Source organism: Phyllostomus hastatus, unplaced genomic scaffold (genome assembly GCF_019186645.2).
Source record: "Phyllostomus hastatus isolate PE091 unplaced genomic scaffold, TTU_PhHast_1.1 phas_contig_80, whole genome shotgun sequence".
Lineage (NCBI taxonomy): Eukaryota > Metazoa > Chordata > Mammalia > Chiroptera > Phyllostomidae > Phyllostomus > Phyllostomus hastatus.
The window spans coordinates 42,759,786-42,778,784 of NW_025333960.1; the positions used below are offsets into that span (position 1 = coordinate 42,759,786).

Consider the following 18,999-nt stretch of genomic DNA (forward strand, 5'->3'; position numbering starts at 1 on the left):
TGTGTCTAATTTGTATGAAAAAAAAAAGAATATGGATGAATTTCAGAGAAAAAGAATCAAGTAGAAAAGAGAAAAGAGACAGAGATGAAAGATATTGTTGCTACCTAACAAGATAGAACCAGAGCTCTCGTGAGCTTAGACACTGACTTGTCTGCACCCTGGAAGATACTTGCCCAGCTACTAACTGAAATGTGAGATATAGCACATCTCTTAATTGTCTCCCAGGATTCTTCCCATTCCATGAAAGCAATGCCACACACCATATCTCTTTCTTGAGCAGGGTGAACACGTGAACACAGGAAAAGCCTATCTTTTGCTTTACCTGTAATAGCAACCAGGAACTAAGCTTAAAATAGATGCATTGATTATGGTAGATGAATGCCTGTATCCTATATTTCAAAATTCCACAGGCCTTATGTTAGATTTTGAATTATTCTATGAATTTACCAACTATAATGTAAATTGACATGGGTCATCATTTAAATCAACACGTTTAATGATATTTTTTTAAAAAATCAGACAAGACATTTCCAAAAGCCTGTCTCTTCTGTAGGAACTAATATAGTTCCGTTTAGAGTGACCCAGGAGAACTTGTCACTCGGCATCTGATGCGTGGCCACAGTTGATGATTATGTAACACTTTATTACCTAATCAATCATCTCTGGTAGTTATTTTGTTTGCCCACTTAATGGGTTTGCAGTATGAGTGCGAGGTTCAAGCCAGTAAACCTGTCCTATGGTTTCCAGCTTCACTACCATTTTCTTCACTGCAGTACATTAAAAAAAAAAAACCAAACAAAAGAAAAAAGCTGAGCTTCCATGAGTGATCACTCAACTGTGGTTTCAAGTTCCCCCTGTTCAGCGTCTTCCTTCCTATAAAAGGTGGAATTAGTCTCTGTGTCTTCCTCTCTCTGTTTCTCCCTTCCTTCCTTCCTCCCTCCCTCCCCACCCTCCCCAATGTCCACAGGCCTAGAAGGACAAACTTAAAATGAGAAAAAGATCTAAGGAAGCATCTTTCATATATTCTATGTCTCCTTTGCTTTGCAGTGGCTTCAAGCAGTGATATCAGGCTCTACTTATACAAACTTAATTGGAGCAAGGAATAATTTATCTTAGTTTTATATCCTCTTATGTCATTTTTATTTTTATTTCCCTTTAATTTGTTTTGGTGGCTATAAAATTTAAGGATGAGTAGCTAGGGGTTAGAGCCAAGTGCACTGCACACAGATGCTCAATAAACTCCCCTGCGCTGCTGATGCACTCCGGGCCTCAGGTGCCTCCTCGCACACCTGTTCTCATCCTGTGCACAGAAACACGGCACTGGGTGAACCTGCCGTTTGGAAACTGAGTCTCAGAGACATTTCCGAAACTAGCCTACCTTGGCGATGAGTGTTCCCACAGCCACACTCACACTGTAATCTTAAATAAGTAAGTTTACCTTTTGTTTTCAATCCCATGGACTGAGTTGTTGGAAGTTCACCATTAATAGAACTCACTGAGCCCTTAATGTGATTGGAACTTTTTTTTTTGTCACTTGGAATCCAGAAACAGTGAAAGTGATTCTTAAAAGTACCTATATCCCTAAAGAGAGTAGCTTAAAGCTTTCGTTCTTTTTACTTGATTTATATGATCTTCAGCTTACCTTTATTTGAGTTTCTGACCGTAAAAAATCCGTTACCTGACAAATAAATAAATAAGACTCTCTAGCACTCATTCCATTATTTTTCACAACAGCACAACTTGTCAGCTCTTGAACTTTGGTGGTGTCTTATTGCCGAAGAAAACTGCGCAGAAACGCAGTGCTCTTTGCAGCCTGCCCTGCTGATCGGCGTCAGCAATGCGTGTGTTCTTTAGATGCTCTTCACGGCCACACAAGACCGCACAAGAGGGTTGCGTGGCCACCCGGGACAAAGCACCATATGGCTGGGATGAAGTGAGCGGTGATGCAGGCGCATGAGGGATGGGAGAGGAGGTGTCACAGCCTGTCAGCCTGTCTCCCTAGAGGAAGCTCTGATGACAGGGGAACGATGGAAATGACACGCTTGGGGTCCCTGGGCATGGAGAACGATAAACAATGACGAGAAATTCAAAGATATGAGCTCAAGGGAAAGGATGGAAACAAAGGGGTCTGGGACTGGGTAGCAGCATAGTCACCTGCGGTTTGCTGAGAGGGGCCAGGAAGTCCCGTGGGTGGGAGAGGTGATTAAAGGTGGCCTTGCGAGACCTTGGGATCATGACAGATGGCAAGGCTACAACGGTTAGGAAGACAATACAGAGAAAGGAAAGAGCCCAGAAAGTAGGAGCAGACATGAGGGATGACAAGAAGGACAAACAAAGGACGATGTTTTCTCTGCCACCTGATGAAGGAAATAGGGAGAAATATTGAGGTGACCAAGTCCTGTCCTTGGGTAAAGTACGCGTGTTTGTCCCTAACTTACTTCCCCCATCAGATTTAGCCCAAATTCTTCCCAAAGCCTGTCCAGTGGGGTTTCTGGGGTTCCAGCCAGGCATTGGGACGGCAGCCCAGCAAAGACAGACCGCCTGCTCTCTGCATTTAATGACAGACAGATAATGATAACCGTCCGTTGAATGCAAATCATGTGTTAGTTACTGTGGGAAGCCCGTCAGACCCATCCCTCATCACAACTCATTACCCTGCGTGTTAAATATTTTGGATCAGTTTTTATTGTAGAAAGTAAGGCTCAAGAGAAGCTAAACGACTTTCCAAGTCACGGAGTATTAGAGAAGGGATGCAATACCCTCCTCTTTTTAGTTGCAGTTCTCCAGTCAAATCCATCTGTTTGCTCAAAGAGGGACTAGCCTCCTCCCCACGCTGCCCGTGGTCCTTGTGCCACCTTGGCTAAGCTCTTTAAGAAGTACTTTTCTAAATAAACAAAGTGAAAATAAATCACTAAAAGCACACAATGTATTCTTTCATATATATATGACACATAGATTTGAGTCTAAAAGCATTCATTCACACATATATTAGTTGACCAGTTTATTTTTCTTCTCATTGTGTCTTTTGAAAGGACTTCATACTCTGAGAGACACAGTTACCTCTGCTGATAAGATAATATTGTCCAGAGTTTGTTTTTCATCTTATCATCACGTGTGTGCATAGGCAATCTTTCTTAGCATACTACCTTGCCCAGGTAATTCCCTGTGAGGTATGGTCCTAGCATGAGAACCAGACTTCTGGTAACAGATCCCTGGGTTTTCCTCCTGGATGCGCAGGTAAGCCTAACCAGCATTTCAAGCTTTCTTAAACTTTTCTTAATGAAAGCATTCTTTTTCTCAGGAATTATTCCTATCTAAACACAGCTTCTATATCGTTTAGTGCATAGTTGGATTTCTGGGGCATTTTCCTCTCTTCATTCAATCCTAAGTGAAATATTCTCCCTGCTACCTCATACCTGCATTCTCTCAGAACCTGCCTGAGTTTAGTTTTTTAATCTACATGTAATTTATTAGCTGAGCAATAATTATTAGTATAACCAGCTTGCCATAATAGCTCAGAGCTCTCCACGTACATATTCTCAAATACCCATTTTAGAGGGCTGTGACAGGAAATTTCCTAGTCAAAGCCTAATCATTATAATTTCACAAATTTGTGAAGCCTTTCATTTTGCTAACACTGCAAGCATGTATTGGATGCCTGGGATTTGACTAAATGCACCGTGCTGGGTTTGGGGATTAAAGTGGTAAAGAGTGCCCACCTGGTTCTTCCTCTTACGGAGCCCAGAGCATTAGAGTGCAGGGAGTAAGCATCCCTAGGGGACACCTCCCCTGGTCCTGTGAAAGCCCAGAACAGAGGCACCCAGGCCAGGGTGGGGATCAGTGAGGCGACAGCCAAAGTGAAATGTGAAGGGCAAGGCAGCAAGGCAGCTGGAGGGAGGTGCCGCTGCTCAGGCTGCAGCCCAGGGAAGTAGCAGAGGGGAAAGTGTGAGGTCTTCACGGGGCCCCGCACGTTCAGTGTGGAGAGCAGAGAGGTAGCAAGGAACCCCATCTGCAACAGATGCCTGTGGGAATTTGATGTGGGCCCCGATTTGTGGGGTCTGCCACATTGTGGATAGGGGAGAGACATTCACATGGACCACCGAGTCCAGTGGAGGAAAAGGGACAGCATGGCTTTTCTCTCAAGGGGAGCAAAAGCCGCAGCCCTCCCGGTGATCGGCCTTTATTGGGTTTCTTGGCACATTACATGATGGTCCTCATTTACTATGCACAGGTTCGCTTTAGGTGGTTACCTTTTACAGAAAACAAAGGAGCCAGTACTGCTAATCACATCACAGAAGAAGGTTCTTGGCAAATGAAAAGGGAAAAAGTAGTTGAACCAGTTGCACTTGTCCTTGAAAGGTTTAGCGTGGATTTTAGGAAGTTACAGTAAGCACTTGCTGTCTCAATTCAGGGTGAGGGAGTTTTAGCAAAGGCAAGTCTCAAAGTGGCCTAGGGTACATTGCAGGCCTGATTCCCCATGGGAGAACCTATCCGTGGGCGTGGGTCCTGTGCATCTCCCAGTGGGAGCTGGGCCCACACCACACAGAACGGTTTCCCACTGGAATTTCTCAAGCCTAGTTCCCTCTGCCCTTCAACTGGATTTTTCTCAGGTTTCCCCACTCAAGACAACTGAGAAAGTAGAGCTGGAATGTAGGAGCCATGTTGGAGGTGAGAAGACACAGGTTCGTGAGGGTGGGGCAGAGGCAGGGAGCACGACAAGAGCAGCTTTCAGCCCAGGATTGGGAAATGGACTAAAATAGGCTTCCCTGCAGTGCTGCACACATGAGAGCCCCCCCCCACCCCCCAGTGAATATTGAATGGATTAGTGATTGGATGCAAAAATTGATTTTACCAAAGAAAATTCATACAAGTTTCCTCCAATTTCATAGTGTGAGTACTATGACTGTTTATAAAGTGGTAAATTAAATAGGTTTCTGGAAACAGAATAGAAATGGTTTAGTGAGAAAGTGGGTTCTGATTTCTAAATAACTACCCTACCAAAAAATTTAGAATGGTACTCATTTATAAGTAAGAGACTATCTCAAACTTTGTGATCATCTAACAATTTAGTTCCCTATTCTTTCAGGGAACAATACATGGTTTAAAAATAAGTAATTCTTTAAGCAAAGCAGTTGGAGCTTGATAGACATTCAATAAATATTGCTATTCATTTTAAATACTAATCCAATAAATTATTTTACACAAAGGTTAAGATTCAATGTGATATAATAGAGTTTATTAATGGCTATCTCATATCCATTTAAAATGAAATATAGTTTCAAATTGTTATAGAACAAACAAGGCGGGGGGCCCGGGACAATATACTATTACCGAAAGGAACCCCTAGGTTCGTTATGTCTGCCGCCAGAGGGAAGACGTTTCTCAATGCCAGAGATTCGTGAAAAGGAAAGGAAATGTCTATTTAATGCTATACAGACTTAAGTAGTGACCTAATGTCTTCATCAAAATCCCAAAGTCCCTTAAAACACCCACAAACACACACAGTCCTCCCTTCCCCACCTTTGCCGGGTCTGGGGTACCATATCTCAGGAAAGGAAATAGAAGCCCATGGCTCAGGCAGCCCCCGGTTCTTCCCAGTAATCCGTCTCAGCTGGTAGGCCTCCCTCGGTTCCCAGGACCATCAGCTGTGTTGCCAGGATCTATGCTACAGCCAGGTGGTCGTTCCCCCTTCTAAAGCTGTGGGAGTCTCCACTCCGGCAAAACCGCGTGGTTATCCCTGCACAATGGCTGCAAGGAGGGGGTCGCCACTCTGCCAAAGCCAAGTGGCGGTTCTCTGCTAAAGCTCATGGTGATTCTCTCTCGCAGGGCTGCGGGAGTCCCCACTCTGCTAAACACTGAGTGGTTCTCTCTCCACTGCCCCAGCTGCGTGGTCCTCTCCACACAATGGCCGCAGGAGTCCCCACTCTGCCAAAGCCTCGTGGTTCTCCCTTCAATGGCTGCCACATCTGGGTTTAAATCTCCACGCCAATCTTCCTCTGCAGCCCCATTTCTGACTCCTCCCACAATTGACCACACTTGCCAGCACTCCCATATCCTTCCAGCTTCACTGGGCTGCCACCGTGAGTCTGGGCAGGTGTGGCCCCATGCCCTGGAGCCAGACATCTTCAAGCTCTCATGCAGGAACTGTAACTTGGGAGAGTTGCCTCCAGTTACATCTTGGTGGGGAAGTTACTTCCATTCCCCTGGCTCAGAGCATGGCCACAGCTATTTAACATATCTATGCAACCAGTTAAAGGTTATAGATGTGTTAAATGACCACACCAGAGGTTAGCTGCAAAGCTGTTGCTGTGCAAAACAGCTCTCAATGGCCTGCTCCATTTGTCCCTTCCTCCAACCCACACCTGTAGGGGGGTGGGGTGAGGACATCCTAATATTTCCTGGACACCTTGAGTTCTGGACCCCATTCCAAATCCCTATTTGGGGCCCCCCTCTTGGCTGCACCCTGTTATAAAATCACTATTTTTTAAAAATGTATAACTTAAACATTTCTTAGTTTTACTAAGGTTCTTAATGCACTTGCTCCAAAGCCATGATTCTTTGAATTTTGAAAATGAAGTGCAGCTTTATAAAAATGTTATTATAAAGGACAGAAAACTGTGCTTGAACAATGATTAAAATAAAATTAGAGGAAAAAAAGAAAAAAATGTTATTGTTTGTTATTTTCAATCACATACAGTCAAGCTCCTTTTTGGCAAGCTTGTGAAATTACATTTTTAATGACAAAAACTTTAACCAAAATTTAAATTTTATCTACATCTCCATTATAACATTAAAAGCTAGAGTTTAATGTCAAGGGACACCAACAAGGAAAAATGGCAAAGGAAAATGAATAGATGTTTGCTTTTAGGACAATTAAATGTTCCTGTCACTTCACTGGTGTTATCTGTTTATATTTCATGTTTATTAAATCTTAAAGATAATAAGGAGATGCGGCAAATATAGCATCTAGTTGATCTGGTGGCAACATTTATAGTTTTAGTTAACAACATAAGGAGCAACAGCGGAAAAAAAGTGTATTGGTTGCTTGAAGTTTAATGCAAATGAAATATTTTTGTGATTTTGTGAATATGTTTTATCTTTCATATGCATCACAGGAGTGGAGGTCAGGCATTGTTAATAAGTGTAGAGAAAAATTAATATCCATAAACGCTGTAGAGTAAAAATCTGACAGAACAAAAGTCTCTGGTATCTAGAGGGCATGTGGCTTTATAGAAAAATTAACCCAATAATGTAATTGTTACCAAGGCTCTTTCGATGACACCATAAAAGTGTTTTTATTATTAGTTTTCAGTTTCAATAACAATCTACTTTTTGCATTTCTGTTGTCTTCAGAAATCACCTATTTTTTTCTTGCCTTTTGCTCTGATAAAATTTTTTAAAAAGAGGTTCTTTTAAAAAAGACTATGTTATAGTCTGGCAAATTCGCCTCTTCTCCATGACAACCGATAAAGAAGCTGTAACCAGGGCAACAGTAACAGGCCAGAGAGATTAGGGACAGACTGGAGATTAGGCCTCCAGGAGCAAAGAAAAGAAGTCCTGATTGGTTCCTTATTGAGACCTTCTGTGGAGACCAGTTACTGTTTAGAGAAAGCACAGAGGATTAGTGTGAACAAAATTAATTTCCCTATATCAAGTCAGAAGCCATTCCTTTGTTAAAAATGTGTCCCTGCCTTTTCATATAACAACTGTTTAAATTGAAGTAAAGAGTCCGTGATTAATTCTATTCTGAGCTTTATCAGCGCCATCAGAGTCCAGACTGGCCCTGGGAGGAGACACACCCAGAACCTGGAGAGCAGAGCTTCTGTGGGAAGAGCCCCATTGCTCCCCCTGCTGGCAGCCCCTGAACCGGTGGCGAAGCTACCTCGCTTTTGCGTTACCATCTGTGAGTGAGGTGCTTTGGGGCAGAAAGGATTTGATAAAAATTATTTTTCTGACTCCTTGAAAATTCTCCGAAGATTTTTCAAAGTCATCATTGATCGCCTTTTAGGTTTAAAAAATCTTTTCTTAAGTTCAGTAAGAATCCCATTTTTTAAAAAATGGATAAAATGTATAGGTATAACATTTTGAGGAAATGTGCTGTGAGAATGTTTGGTAAAATTGTTGGACTATTTTTCCACGTTAAAGAAGTTTACCAAATTGGCTTCTGAAAAGACCGCACTGTTTCAGCTGAGAGGGCGAAGGAGTGGAGCTCCATGGCCTAAACTCGGCACTAATGTTCTCTAAATTCTCGCTACTCTGATGATTTTTTTCCTTAGAGACTTTGTTCAGATAGATGTTTCTAGATTTTATTTTAATGCACATTTCTTTTACTTGTCAGGTTGAATCCTATTTTAGAATAAGATGCTTTATTACTTTATTGATTTTTAGACATGCTTTCTATATTGTAGATATCAACTAGTGTCTGTTAGATCCATATTTTGCAGTTATTTATACTTTGGGCCAGTCTTGCCAAAGGAAGAGCAACTACGTCAAGAGGGAGGTGGGAGTTAAGTGAATGAGTGGGAGCCGCCGGTGCCCAGGCCCCAGGGAACTACACACGGCTCCGCACGCAGAGAGCCTGCTGAAAAGCCAGGAGCACCCATGGAGGCTGCCCAGGAAAGTGGACTCATCTGCTGGGCACCACTCTGCTCTGTGCTCAGAAGCAGGGCAGACATGGATAGGTGCTCGATGAGCAGTTGCTGAATGAGTAGAGCCAATGAATGCTGCTTACTGTGGGCCCCTGCTAGCCTCTGCCCAAAGGTGGTAATTTTGTGCCAGGAGGAACCTGCTAGGCTATATAACACAGGAAAGGTAACACCCTTGGGGTCACCCTCAATTAACGGAAGAGGATGGTAGATCAACACCCCAACTTGCTTCCCTCAGGGATGGGCCACGCAGACTTGTGCTGCTCTGGCTCCCAGAGCCCCAGTGGGATTCCCTTCGGTTTCCCGCAGTGAGGACTTCCAGATGGCTCACCTTTTCTAGCCCCTACTCCCTGCTGTCTCACTTCCTCACCCCCCGCTGGTGTTTCCTGAAGTCACTTTCTAAATCATGCACCTGCACTTCAATCCCCTTCTAAAGCCGTCTCTGTGGAGGAAGCCAAACCAAGAAAAGGGATAAACAGGAGCCGGGCTGGTGGGCAGATGGAGAGGCTTGGAGTTTCCCTGAGGGAAAGAGAAGGCAGGAAGGACAATAAACACTAGAGTGGCGTGACCAGATGTGTCTTTTACAAGCTGACTCTGATGCTGTACAGAGAATGCACACGAGGGAGGCGAGTGGAAGGGGACGCAGGGGAGCTGGAGGAGACGGTGACAGTCCTGGAGAGAGAGAGAATAATGGTGTGGGTGTGAGTGTGACAGCGGATAAAGCGGAGTCGATTCACCACGTGTCTGGGAGGGAGAATCCTGGAAGGGGTGTGTGAATGAGAGAGAGAGTCAGCAATAGGAGATGCAGTTGGGGTTTCTGGACTGGACAGTTCAGGGGACAGTGAGACGCGACGGAGTTAAGCAGCTCTGCGGGAGAAGCAGGTGGGGTTGGGGGAGGGCGAGGATACATTCACGTCAATGGGCCAGTGTGGGTTGTCCACGGTGCACACAAGGAAAGGTGTCCATCAAGACGCTAATGGCCCGGTATTTTGGAAAGAGAGGCCACTTCTCCAGGTATCAATCTTTCACCCTCCCCTCACCACTATGCCATGAAAGATTAACTGAATCGTTGCCAGTCTTCCATGTATTTCAAATATTGTGTTGATCAAGAAGGCAAGGGATATTTTAGCTATAAAGAAGTTGGCTAAGGATCTACAGAGCCAGGAATAACTATGAAAGGTTTATGCAGTCCTTCAAAGATTCTTTCTCTGTACAACTGGTATGCATTGTAAATTGATCATGTTTCTAGACTCACTGGGAAATGAGATGGCCCCCTAGCCCCAGGTGGACTTTCTAACTAACAGGAGTTGAGTTTGCAGCAGCTAGCCCATTGAGAGCATGTATGCGAGGAAGGAGAGCGCTTTTTAAAAGAACTGGGGAAAAATGGCTTACAAAGGCCAATTTGAAGATAAGACGTAGGCAAATGGGTTCTTGTGATTTGGGGCCAGAAATCACCTGTCAAGATGAAACACATGTTCCCTGAACTTGGGGATCGGAACTCATAAGAAGAAAACAGAGCTATTTAGTAAAGATGAATTATGAATACACACACATTTAATAGAAAACTTCTATTATAGATCAGAACTACCCCAAATGTTTGAAAAGCCAGTTTTCTAATTGTGGATGATTGAGTCGTTCCTATGAATAACAGCTGTTAAATTTGGCTGTAAATTTAATGATTCTCTACCAGCATAATGCAGTTGTATATCTTCATGTCTTCTAGAATTTTTCCCTGTCATTTCCCTTGCTAGCAGGTAGTCCACGAGAACTGTTTCTACTTTTTGTTAGCTTCCATCATTTTTAGTTGGTTTCTTTAAATGTTATGTGGTCTCAGAAAATATGTAAGAAAGCTCCCTCAAATTGTACTGAAAACAGTGTAAAAAGACTCTGAGTGGAATAAGGTGTTGTAACAACTACTTTGTTACCTGAGGCATTTGTCAATACATGTAAGTTCATGGTTATGTTTCCCTGTTTCATGCTTAAATAGGACATTTCTTCTTATTGCCATCAATTTCATGAGCAATAGGAACTGGACAATAGGCAGTAGATCTATGCTATTAATTAGCCCCCTTTTTATAAGCCCCATGGAATCCTATTGTACCTTTGAGTCCATATACAGTTTCTCTGCTTTCCCATGTCTTTCTTTCTTCCTTCAGCATCTATGTGAATGGATCATTCTGTTCGCTGCTGGGTCCGCTTTGCTTCCCTGCCCATTGCCCTCCCATGGCACCAGCACCTCTGACAGCCTCCTCTCCTTCCTCCTCAGCTATCCCGAGCTCCAGCATCCTTCCTTCCGCTCCCAGAGATGTGGTCCCCGTCTTGGTTTCCAGCCGGTTCATTCGTCTCAGCTGGCGCCCACCCGCGGAAGCAAAAGGGAACATTCAAACCTTCACGGTCTTTTTCTCCAGAGAAGGGGACAACAGGTAGGTGCTACCAGTAAAATTCAGGCCAGTACTCCAACTCCTCACATGTACAATGTGGGATCCTGGTGGCGGGAGATCTTGGGCAGGGAGTTTGGAGGCAGCGTGGAATCTACTCTGTGTCAACCACTCATTACTAAATGGAGGTTGTATGTCTCCTTTAGCTGTGTGGTTTTTAAAAGCATCATCGTTTACAGAATCAAATGAAGTCATTTATAGAAAACTTTACAAGAGACAAGCATGTGAAAATCTGCTACTAGTGTTATTTTCTTGATTTTCAAAGTAATAAACGGAGACCAGCCGCAGGCCACACGTCGTTGGCGGAACCGGGTACAGAGGAGCCCCGGGCTAGGCTGCCGTCTCAGCTCTGGCGCTGACGTCACGAGGCCCCAGGGCAGTTTCCTGAGAGCACACGATGCGATCACAGCTTCTCTGAGTCCCGCTTTCCCTTTTACTGCAGAGGAAATACTACTGCCCTTTTGTTAGGGTCACATTAGTTTGCATTTATAAAGGTCATGCAAGGGCATCTAGGAGTTGATAGAAGTTGTTGATATATATTATTACGGACTAGGCAAAGGTGAGGCGTGCGCGTCTGGTTTCAACACTGTGATCTGCTATTGTTGTTTTTTACCTCTCAACGTCTTCCCCTTAATATCGTCCATGATTTTAAGACTTTGAGGGCTTATTTATAAACTAAGACAGAGATTAGATAAGTTCCCATCTCTTTTATAAGAATAAGCTGTATAATATCTCCTGCTATTCTTTTAAATTTATTGAACTTACCGACTCTGTGCTCCATATGTGATCAGTCTAATAGCTGAGTCTTTGTGAGTCCGGCTCTGTGATTTGTTCCTGCCGACTCTTCCTCCTGGCGGCTTGTTGTCTCCGGTGCCTGGATGAGTCTGGATTGTGGACTCCAGTCTTAGAAGTTTCTCTGAGGGGATTTCTGAGGCCAGAGTTTCAGGTACAACCTCCTCAGAGGATTTACTTTACCAAATGAGACCGCATTAAGCAAAAGTTTTGTTAAGGATAATCTGGCCCATGCAAGTCTCATACTGATATCTATCGGTTATCGGAAAGTCCAGTTAAGTGCAATAAGATTTGCTTTTCTGCCATTTTGACATATCAACTCAAACGAGTTGACTTTTTTTTCCTGTTCCCGCTAAACTAAGGCTGAGACTGGTGTGCACACTCATTCACCAGTTCTCTCGTGAGGCTAGTGTCATGTTCTAGTTCATTCATGGAGGCATGCTTGTTCAAGATATTGGCTATGCAAGATGCTCTAATTGGAGCTTGTACCCTACTTTATCTGCAAGCTTGTTTCCTACTCTTCTCTCCTGTTGGTTTTTAAAACCCCTAGCTGTAGACTTCTGTCGATGAGTAAATTCTCTCAGACAGACACCAGCTCCACAGGGTCTGTTTTCCCTCTGTGAAAGTTCCTTCACTTTTCTGCTAGCATATTCATGGGTAATTTTTAATGAGAGATTTTTAATAATTTATCACGATTTTAGGTGTGCTATGACAGCAGAATTTTTTTTACAACATATCTAGTTTGCCAAATTGTTTGAAATGGAATTTTGTAGTATTTGTCAAATGCCCATGAGGTTGGTATCATCATTATAGGTCATTATTTATCAACATATAAACATGTGTATTTGAATATAAGCACATTCAGTGTTTGGAAAAATTTATTTAAGATTAAATCACAGCCACTCTGTAAACATTTCACTTAGAAGGAATCAGAAAGATAGGATGCTCTCTTAGTGGACCTTTCCATTTTGTTCCTTAGGCATTCTCTGAGTTTCTCTCCTCCTGGCCCTTTGGAATTTCTATAATCAAAGGTATTCAAAGAGACCAGAATGCGAAAGCCACTTTGCTTCGGAGAAACCCTATATTGCCAGGTTCCCAGACCCTGTAGAGAAGAATGCTTATTTACAAATGTACTGGATTTGCCTCTTACACAGGGAGAGAATGTCATCATTATGTTCTTCCATAGATGAGGGTTTGCAGAGGGCAGCTAAAATCTTTATAAAGTGTCTGTCCATTGACTTGGCTGAGTTCTGAGTTCCACATCTTTTCTTCCATATTAAACCTCTTCTTACATACAATCAGTCTAAAGTAGACACCCACTAGTAGGCAGGGACTTCTGGGATGTGGCAGCTGCTTCTTTCATTTTGAATAGGGACTACATTCACCTTCTGTAAAGTGTGACAGCCAACGGAAATGTTACCTGTTTTATGCATCTACACATAGGGACCAGTTTGGGGGCAGTAGTGGCATGGGGGAAGTAGAGAGGGAGAGGGAGAAAGAAAGGGAGAGAGGCAGAGAAAAATGGCAAGTGCCCTGCTGGGCCCCAGTGGTCCACCGGGTTGAGCTCACCCTGGCTGTCATCACCCATCTCTGGAGAAGACTGGACTAGACGGCTGTCTCAGGTCTTCCAGTGCCTCCTAAAGTGCTAACAGAGAGCACATGGGGAGAAACTGGAATTCAGGTGTGAGGCTTCTGGCCTCTCCAGTTTGTGAGGACCGTAAGCACACAGTGATCTCTAGGAACCCCCTGGGATATGAAAGGGACAGTAGTGGTTGGGGGGCCAGAGTGGTATTTAGTCCAAAATGCTATGGTGTGACAGTTGGAAAGAACAGTATAGCTTCTCTCATGCAGGGTCTCAAAGGATTTTCCTTTCGGGTTCACAGATACCACTAAAGTGTCTCTTTTTAAAATTTCTGTTCCTTTTGTAATTTGACCTGACTTTAATGAGAAAGGAAAGAAATATACATACACAAATAGCCTGTGTTCCCTGAGATAGTTCATTTCCATGAAGAAGCAGGAATTTGCTTTCGTCTTATCTCTGCAAATACTGAACTCGTTGCCCTTCTGATAAGCCTCGTAAGTTCTTTGGATCTCAGTGTGCACAGTTGTGAACACTGGCGGTAATAGTTCTTGCCCAGGTGTCCTAATGTATCTACCAGGATTTCCTGGAGGCACCTTGAATTCAGCTTGCCCCAAATCATACTCACCGCCTCCTCCTTAAATATACTTTCCCTCCTTTGTTTCATTTTATGTTAGTGCCTCCTATTCTGTTGACTAAGCAAAAGAAACAAACAAACAAACCACTTTACCCCTCCCTGTCTCTCAGCAGTGCCATTAGTCATCAAGCCCTGTGGGGCCTGCACTGGCCACAGCTGAGTCATGTCCCCTTTATTCTGTTTTCTTCATCTTACTTCCCTGATCTCTGACAACAGGTTCTCACCCTCTAGTCCCTCCTCCTCACTGTCTCTAGTTAGCTTTTGAAATACAGTTTGGATAACTTACTCCATGGCTAAAAAAGGTGAATATTCTTCAATTTATAATGAGTAAAATATGCCACTTAAGTCCAGATGGATGGATTTGAAAATGGAACCACTAGTTATCAAATGTTGATTTTTGTGTTTTTAATTTTGCAAAAAAAAACAAGCATAACATTTTTCTGCTGTAATTGACAAGGATAAGAGCAGTTGTAGCTCTCGGAATTGCTCTGAGAATTAATTGGAAAATTCAAGGAAAGCATCTGGGTCAGTCAGTCACTGCACGTAGGCAGAATGGAGGGGCTCGGAATGGAAAGGCTGACAATACAGCTCAAAGTGGGGCAAGTAATCATAATAATAGGTTGCTATTTTTTGTGCGAGCCATTTGTTTTTATAACTGCCCACTGTTTCCTACTTTTAAAGCCATTCTATCATTATCTATTGAAATCTTTCTTATCTTCCAAGCCCAAGGATCAGTTTCCCTTGTCCCATTGGCTAGTCATTCCCCTGGACATACCATGGTCCTCATCAACACCAATCACTGCAGCTTCTCCACGATCACCGTTTAAACGCCATACTTCCCTGGCACGTTCCAGACACTTGATTTCTTATCTTCTACGTGGGACGCTGATTACAACAAACCTTTGATTCCATAGAGACCTACAATTCATTGATTCTACAGTGTTTTCATTGCTCGTCATCCTCCACTTGTTAAACAGCTAAAATCCCCTGGCCAATCGTTATAAACACGCACCAATGTTCTGCTTACTACACTCTCATTTCATATTAATTTCTTGGCAACAACCAACTCGACCAAATGTAATTTTCCAACTACTCTTTACCTGTACTCTTTTGTGTTTTCTAGCTCTCCACCAGAGTGAACATACGGTACATGTTTCTGAGCTGAGATCCTCATTGTGCTCATATAGGCTTATTTAGCTCCTTAACACCATAGCTTTCTAAAAGGTAGTGGACTGAACACTTGCCTCAGATTAGCAGTCACTTTGTCAGGAAAATTACCCTAGCTGAAATCATCATTAATCTGTCTGACCGGTTAATGGTGTCAATAAGGCAAGTGCCATAGAAAACATTTTTTATTCGGTCACCTGGGTGCCTTTATTCCATTTATCAGAGAGCAGCATAAATTCTAGAACGTGAAAGACAGAATTCACAGGACAAAATTGCTTCAGAGATATCCAGCTGTCCCCTCGTAGTACCTAGAAATCATTGGAATTGAAGGGGATCTTTTGAATCATAGTCCAGCTTCCTTCTGCTTGGAGACTGATGCGCAGGGGAGGGCTCGGTCACATGCCTATGCCCACAGAGTCGGCATGAGCAATGAGGGCAGGCATGTGTTGAGCACATACTATGCCAGACACCAGACTAAGCGTCTTACATACATTTTCTTATCTAATCCTCACAACAAAGCGTTACCCAGAAGAAGAGGTGTACACCGCTGAGATGCAGCCGGTAAGTGGTGGTGGCAGCAGGACTCACTGCAGGCCCGCCTCCGGAGCAGGTGTTCCCGGCTGCTGCAGAGGTTTCCTCCTAGCGATGAGCCTGGCGAAGGACTATGATTTCTTGATTTTTTTTTTTTTTTAGAATTATGGCATGGATGTCTTCTATAGGCTTATTTCTGCTTTGATGGCTAAGTTGATTTGCATCGTTCCTTTACCTTACAAAAGTTACAGTAGCGAACTTTGTAACGTCTGTATAGAACATCATCCTATTTATTAATCTAAAGGTACTTGAGGAGTGTGATACACGTGTGGCCTTGGGCCAAGTACAGGTGCTTTGCTTTCCTCACTTGGTATAATAATAGTGCCGACATGTAAGGTTGTTTGAGTATTAAATGAAGTTAAGAAGAAGTCCCTAAAACACACGACCATTGCCTGGTGCAGCAGAAGCACCCAATTCTTGTTAGCTAGGGCTCCGTGCAAGCCATTGTGTAGGTTAGAAATGAAAGTCAATGAAATACAGATAACCCCCGATTCATAATTAGAAAGGGCTTTATCACTTTCACCAACCGCCCATTTGATCCTCAGATAAAGCAGGAATGACGATCCTCTTGCTACAGAAGAGCATGCAGGGCTCTGCTCAGAGAGTCTACGAAGTGCTGCCCAAAGAGCTACATAACTACTAAATATTAAAAGCGGGATTTAAATGCAAAGTTTCTAGCCCAGTGATCTCCTCACCATACCACACAAAGTAAAAGATATTTCCTAAAAGGGGCACATATATAGTGCTGCAGGAGTTCAGATGAGAGAAGGAAAAACTCTTTTCTTGCGCATCATTCAATTTAATCTTCACAAGAAGCCTGGGAGGGAGGCTGATAAGTGACTGGCATCTTCAGTTTGCAAATGAAGCAGGGAAGACTCCGAGATAGGCCCTGACTTGCCCAAGGTCCCGACATGCTTATTTTGTGGCAGAACAAAGACTGGACTAGGTCTTCCAACTTGCAGCCCTGTATGCTTTACATTGCTTTATGCTGCCTCCGAAAAGCTCGGCTCACTGCTTAGGATTAGAGAGCTGCTTTTCCTGATTGACATGGAGGATTCATCCTAGAATTTGCTGTGTATTAGGTTTTCAACACGGTGTTTGCGTATTATTCCCCTGCTCTTCAGAGTGGAGGGCTGTGCAGCTGATGAAGCTTGTTATCCATGAAGAGACTGTGTTATGATGGAAAGAGGGCAAGAACCAGAATCCAAAGCATTACATCCTGACCCTGGCTTGCCACATGGCAGGGTTAGCTTGCCTCCACTTCTCGGTAAAATGTAAAACTTTGTCCTTTCCTCCCCATGATGTTGTTAGATCACTGAATGAGAGAAGAGTAATTTAATTCTTCCAACAAATTTAATAGATATTTTAAAACATGCCACCTATAAATGCCATATATAAATGGAGGCTGTTTATTCACCAGGAGTTGACGATGTCTAGCACTGTGACGGAAGTGACAGAGAAGCCAGCAGCCTCTTTGGAAGCACGTCAGTAGTGTTGGGAGGACCACTCTACTGACGGATCTGTATAACTACACACCGAGTTAAGAGCTCTACAGGAAAGGAACAGGAGTCCGCAAGAGAAGATCAGAAATGTGCACCGTGTCGTGCTATAACCAGATTTGTGTTTTGAAAACATGAGGATAGCTGCAGAGTGGAAATTGGCCAGAGGTAGCTGGGAGAAGTTAGGAAGCCGTTTATAGGCTGCTGCGGAAGTCTGGGCAAGAGAGGATGCTGCATCCGAGTAATATATCAGCGGAGATGGGGCAGTGGTGGCAGGTTCTAGAGATATTTAGGAAGCAACATTGACAGGACCAGGTGATGGATTGGACATTAATGGTGAGAGAAAGGAGGTTTTCAAAGATCGTTTCTGGGTCTCTGGCTTATTTAAATGGGAGGTGGTGGGACAATTTGCTGAGTGAGATAAAGATGCTGGAAAAGATCCAGATTTCAGGATAAAGAGCCTGAATTCTGTTTCAGACATGATGGTTTGATGTACATTTACAATATTCAAGTGAGAATGTCAAACAAGACCTTGAAAATAGGAAACTGGGGTTCAGAGGAGAAGTTCAGGCCAGATATATAGATCAGGAGTTTGTCAGCATACCAGTGATAACTGCAGCTAGAAAAGGATGAGATGCCCCCCACCCATCCCCCCAAAAACTCAGAACTAGAACAGGACCCAGAGCTGAGCCATATTTATTATGGGGGCATTGGTTGAAACTAAAAAAAAAATGTAATTTTAAACTAAAACTTGTTTTCACTTAAATGAGCTTTGCATTTGTTGTTGAAATGAGCTTTTCATTTGTTGTTATAATAGTTATTTGTCATGTAACTAGTCTCTTAGATGTTCACTAGATGCTCAAACAGAGATGATATTACAGAAAAAACTTTAAAAGCCTGTTTCTCAGACTATGCTTAGAAAAGAAAGAATATTTAACCAAAGTGTAGTGGAAATCCCTGCAACTGAGAAGATGATCTCCATTCCCCACTGTGCTTTGTCTGGTGCCGAGTCACCTCTGAGCCCGCCTTCTCTTCCAGGTAGCACTGGCTTTGGCGTCAGTACCACCTGGGGTACTACTAGAAGTGTGGCATTTGGGTGGTTGTCACTTAGCTTGCTGCTGCCACTTTGAACCTGATTCCTTATTCCAGTGATTTTTGACCAGTGTGCCACAAGAATTTTTAAAACACGTACTATCTGACTGTTTAGTCAGGTGCACTGGTCTCTTCTTTTAGATTGGCAAATAAAAAACGGCAGCAGTCAACACAACAATAGCTGTCCAGTGTGAATGAATCAAAATTATAACTATTTGCTGTCAGATCGGCAAAAAAATATAGTATATTTTTGGTGTGCCACAGAATTTTAGTAATGAGTTTATGTGGGCCATGACATACCCTGTTCTAGTATATACTGTATTTCAGTTTTGAAATCCTCTCATCATTTCACCATTGTTTACCTCACTAAAGAAATAAAAATGAACCTGGAGTGAATAAAAAGGATATGTTAAAAATATTTCCATTAAAAATAGCATAGCTCCTTCCTTACAGTGGAACATTAATATAACTCTTGTCTCTTGGAGCAACTAATTAGGTATTTGATACATTGAGACAGCGTTCGTTGTTCACCTCACAGCTGTTTACTTAACATGTGTAC

The 18,999-nt window shown here is 43.1% G+C and overlaps 1 protein-coding gene across 1 annotated transcript in view; it reads left to right on the top strand.

Annotated features, from left to right (window-relative positions):
- Positions 1 to 18,999, top strand: part of DCC (DCC netrin 1 receptor) — a 668,131-nt gene that overhangs the window by 349,249 nt on the left and 299,883 nt on the right. The window contains exon 9 of the mRNA XM_045849638.1: positions 10,912 to 11,068. Within this exon, the coding sequence (XP_045705594.1) occupies positions 10,912 to 11,068 (157 nt within the window). The remainder of the gene's footprint in view (positions 1 to 10,911; positions 11,069 to 18,999) is intronic.